Source organism: Leptonychotes weddellii, chromosome 15 (genome assembly GCF_054177405.1).
Source record: "Leptonychotes weddellii isolate Sample4059 chromosome 15, ASM5417740v2, whole genome shotgun sequence".
NCBI classification, from domain to species: Eukaryota; Metazoa; Chordata; class Mammalia; order Carnivora; family Phocidae; genus Leptonychotes; species Leptonychotes weddellii.
The window spans coordinates 2458711-2463226 of record NC_138383.1 but is presented as its reverse complement, the minus strand read 5'-3'; the positions used below and the strand labels follow the sequence as shown (position 1 = coordinate 2463226).

Below are 4516 nucleotides of genomic sequence, written 5' to 3'. Positions count from 1 at the left end.
GACACCATCAGAGAGGTCCAGTACCCAGGTCCCCAACCTCCTTAGTGCCCTGGGTGGCTGAGGGGCGGCGACTCAGCCCGTCTGCCCCAACTAAACCACACTGAGTCTCTCTCTCTCTCCTTATTTAAATAAAACAACTTCAAGAGTTGAAATATATATATTTAGATATTTTGTCTTAAATAACATATTTACATCTAATAGAAAATATAACTCTAGAGATAATCTTTCCAACCAAAACTGAGGGGAGGGAGGAGGAATGGAAAGGGTTGGGTGTGTGAAGTTAGGGACAGGACCAGCCAGAAGGCCGCCTCCCACCCGGAAATAAAAAGCATTATGCCAAGTTTGCGCTCCCACTCTCTCTCCTGCTCTCTCGTCCTGGGATCACCCACCAATTCATCTTTTCTCTTTAAAAAAGCCTTGGTCCGTGTTACTTTCCTTAATGGTGACGGTCAAAAAGTTTGAGGTCACGTCGGTGACCACCACCTTCTCCAGGTTGGTCAGAGAGGGACTCCAGGACTCTTCCTCTGGGTCCCCCAGGATTCTGGCCACTGGGATCCTGGCGATGAGAGAGGGCCTTCCCCCCTGGGCCCCCATGTCCCGATACAAGCCCCCCACAGAGCCAGGGGTGCCTGAGCCATGCCGGCCCCGGGGGCCACCTGGGTCCAGGGTGCCCTGGCCTCTGGCCTCCAGGAAGGTGGCCCTGTGCTTTATGACCCTGGCCGGAAAGGTGTCCACAGCCAGCTTGCCTGTGGCCTCCGCCGGGCTGGGGCTGGCCACACCGCACTGGGCCAGGTCCGAGTCCTGCCTCCGGGCCAGCTGGATCACGCTGTGGCCAGCTGGGAACTTTCCTGCCCCGGAAGGGGCCTCCTCCAGCTTCCTGCCCTTGAGGTAATCTCCGAGGCCATCACTGGCTTCTCCCAAGGGCCTCTGCGAGGGGTCCAGGAGCTCCTTCCGGGGCTTGGGGCCTCGCTTCTTGGAGCTGTCTCCCGGTGAGCTGGGTTTGTCATCGGTGCGGCTGGCACCCCGCTCCCGCTCCCGCTCTCGGTCCCGCTCTCGGTCCCGCTCGCGCTCGCGCTCCCGCTCTCGGTCCCGGTCCCGGTCCCGCGGGGGCTCCACCCGGCAGGTGCTGCCAGAGCCGCTGCTGCTTCCTGGCGGGGACAGACCCATGTTCCGAAGGCCCTCACGGGCTCGGGAAGTAGAGGCCAGGTCCTGGGGGGAGCGGCCAGGGTAGGGGATCCGGATGCCCCGGGCGGAGTCGCTTCGGAACTCGTAGGTTTTGGCCTTTGCCTTGGCCTGGGCCTGCAGGAGAGAAGGCATGTCAAAAGCAGAGCAGGGCCCCCTGCCCACTCCCCCCGACCCCTCTTCCAGCGGGGGGCCTCCCTGCTTCACCCTCTGATGCCTCGGAATTTCTATATGGGTGGGGGTGGGGCTTAAGGGCAGCAGTCTGGGGGAAGTGGCAGAGAATTTGTCTGGAAGCAGCCATTTGCAGCAAGCACACTTCTTGCTGGTATTTGGGATGGTGTGGGCATAATCCTAGTGTGGCTAAGCCCCTTTCCCCAAGACACCCCTTGGCGCTGCCACTAACCTGGTGACAGCCCGTCTGGGGACTCCTTGCTACATTTTAAATAAGCAACATGAGTGGACACCCCAAAGGTCCATAAGCCCTCAGGGCCCCCTTCCCAAAAATCTCACACTACAACATTGCTTCCCACCAATGGGCACTGCCATCTCACCTTGAGGAGGAAGGTTTTGGGTTTGGGTCCTCGCTTTTTGGGGCCATAGAGCTCCATCTCCCGTTCCCTAGAGACAGGAAGGAAAGAGAAAGGGGGTGTGTGAGTAAAGAATCTAGTGGGACTCCAGTCCAGGCTGGACCCCTGTCCCTAAGTCAGAGTCTGAGGCTTGGAAGGGCCTGTACCTTTCCTCAAAGGCTGCGAGCAGGCGAGCATCCAGGATGTTTTCTTCGGGTTCCCATGTGCTGTACCTAGAGGAAATCAGGAAGAAGTGGGCGTCAGTCCCGGGAACAGGGAAAGAGCGGCGGGTGTGTGTGTGTGTGTGTCTCTAACTTTTCTTGTTGCATTGTGTTGTATTTCAACGTAAAGGGAAAAAGAGGAAGAAAGAAACCTCCCGAACAACAGTCTGGGGTTGAGAATTGCATATAACCTACTTACTTCTGCGACCAGCCCTTCCATTTCACGAGGTATTCCATGCGTCCCTGCGGATGCAAAGGGGAAAATGTGTGTGTGCAAGGGGAGAAATGCATGACGAGGACACAAGAAATACATGCAAAAAATGCATGCACCAAATGAATGCGCGAAATCCCATCGCGAAAGGCACGCGCTCGCTGCATCACCCCCTGCACGAAACGCTGCACAAAGTGCATGCACCGGCATTCATCCCCCCACCCCGCCCCCCACCCATGCAATCTGTGCATCGCTGCAAGTCTAAGGAAAGCGCTTGGGCTCAGAGCCGCCGCCACCGCCGCCACGGCCGCGGCCGCTGCTGGGACCTGGGGGAAGGGAAGCTGGGCTGCAGCAGGGGGAGGGAACCCAGGCCGGGAGGGGAGGGCTCGGCCAGCCTCGGTCCGAGGCCCACGGAGGTACCTACTTTCCGTATGCGCCGCTTCAGGAGGGCTTCGGCCGCGAACACCCGCTCCCCCACCGCTGAAAGCTCCATGTTGACTCGCCGCTTCCCCCCTTGGCCGCTTCCAGGAGCAGAAAAGCAGCAGCCAGCCCACGACAGACCATAATACTCTCCCGCTGACGTCAGTTCTCCTCCCCCTCCCGCGCGCCCGCTCCCTCCCCGCCCCCCTCCCGCCCGCCCGCTCCCTCCTCCCCTCCCGCCCCGCGCTTCCTCCGGCCCCACGTGTTGCTAACGACGTTGCTAAAGCGGAGCGGCTGGGGCCTGAGCCCCTGCGCGCTGATTGGGCGAGCTCCGGGCCACGCCCCTCTCCCTTTCTCCCCCGCGTTGCTACGTGACCCGCGTTCCAATCGCCAGGGGGCGGAGTCCGAGGCTACTCCAGAGACAGAGCGCGAGGGGGTGGGGGCCGCCGCCGGAAGTGACATAGCGGGGAGGGCGGGCCCGGCCGCTGTCAGTCTGCGGGGCTGGTGAGGGGGCTGTCCACCCTCTGTCCTCGCCGGGGTCCCCTCCGCCGCCACCAAGTTGTCCCTCCGGTGCTCAGCGTCCCCCAGGGCTCTCGCTGGGACCCCCGAGGTGGTGTCAGCCACGCCCCGCCCCCTCGGCAGACCCCGACCGCCCCACCCCCACCGCCCGGACTCGCGCCCTCCCCTCCCCCCCCCAGCCGCCGCCCGCGCCGCACAATGCACAATGCACAGGTACTGGGGCGCCGCGGGCCACACCGGTACCCCGAAAGCCGGCCTCGCGCCCCGGACCCGCTCCCCTCTTGACACCCTCCCCCCTTCCGCACACCCGACCCTCGGTCTCCATGACAACGGCCTCCCCCGCCGCCGCCAGCCCCATCCCGCTAACAAATCAATGTGCCTGTGTCTCTGTCTCCTGTCGCGCAGCCCTGCCCTCGGCCACCCTCCGGGCCCTGCGAGGCGAGCCGGGCTCGAGCGCTCGCTCCTAGCTCGGAAGCCGAACGCAGACCTAGTGGGCACCCTCTGTTCCTGTCGAGCCTTCCCGCGCCCCAGAACCCCGCGGGGGACGTCGCGCGCCTTCTTCCAGCCCCCGGACCTGTCCCCGACGTCCGCAGCCACCTGCCCCTGCCGCCAGTCCGTGCTGCTCGTCCCCGCCAGGCCACGGCACCGCGCGTCGCCAGCCCCGACCCCTTGCCGGGGGTCTCGGTGTGTTGGGGGAGGGCGTGGACGACCACCAAGGCAGAGCCTGGAGCTTGGCTGGGGTTGGGACGAGTGGCTGTGGGGGCATCCTGCTCCCCGCGGACCCGGGCGACCTGCGGGGCCTGTGCCGTGCACTTCCTTTCCACGGCTCTTCCCGACGTGAGCAACAGACACTCGGCCAGAGAACCACGAGCGGGAAGTGGCGGGGGGCATCGCGGGGTCCAGGGCTGCTTGAGGGACAGGGGCTCACAGGCGAAGATAGGTCCAGGAACGGGGGCGAGGGCCGGGCCACGGATACCTTGCGTGCGCACACACGCACTCACAGACGCTTTTGCTCAGCTCGCGGTGACCCGTGGCTGGGGCGGCGTCGGTGACAGCCCAAGTCCGGGCCCAGCTCTCCTCGACCCTTTTCTCTTACCGCCCAAGCTGCAAGTCACAGCACCCACTCCTTGGAACCCACGATTTAGTTAAAACATCGGTAATAAATCTGACTGGAAGCGATTTCCCTTGGCGAGGAATAGGGTGGGAGAATAGGGGGGAAGAGAGAGAGAGAGAGAGAAAAGCGAGCCAAGGAGTCTGACTCGAAAGGGCAGGAAGCCCAGAGCGGAAAACTGGCCTTCGGTCCAAAGTTAGGTGCGCGGCGGGCGCCGGGCGGCGGGCGCGGCGCGGTCCCGGGCGCGCGGGACAGGCGCGGCTCCGAGCCCACCTTCCCTCCCACT

General features: G+C 63.5%; 1 protein-coding gene across 1 annotated transcript; it reads right to left on the bottom strand.

Annotated features, from left to right (window-relative positions):
• Positions 1-138: 138 nt before the first annotated feature.
• CBX8 (chromobox 8) lies at positions 139-2760 on the bottom strand. The gene is made up of 5 exons (XM_006733890.2): positions 2605-2760; positions 2169-2212; positions 1916-1981; positions 1734-1800; positions 139-1299 (listed from the first exon to the last, which is right to left on the bottom strand). Exons 1-5 carry the CDS (start codon positions 2671-2673, stop codon positions 394-396), a joined length of 1152 nt encoding a protein of 383 aa, XP_006733953.2. The 5' UTR covers positions 2674-2760; the 3' UTR covers positions 139-393.
• Between the last annotated feature and the right edge of the window lie 1756 nt (positions 2761-4516).

Bases quoted from the DNA above. Each gene is read 5' to 3' on its own strand.
- CBX8 (XM_006733890.2), bottom strand. From the start codon at position 2,673: ATGGAGCTTTCAGCGGTGGGGGAGCGGGTGTTCGCGGCCGAAGCCCTC. The intron at 1,801-1,915 runs GTACAGGCCCTT...TCCTGTCTCTAG, and splicing joins CTCGCAGCCTTTGAGGAAAG to GGAACGGGAGATGGAGCTCT. The intron at 1,300-1,733 runs GTGAGATGGCAG...TCTCTCCTGCAG, and splicing joins CCAAAACCTTCCTCCTCAAG to GCCCAGGCCAAGGCAAAGGC.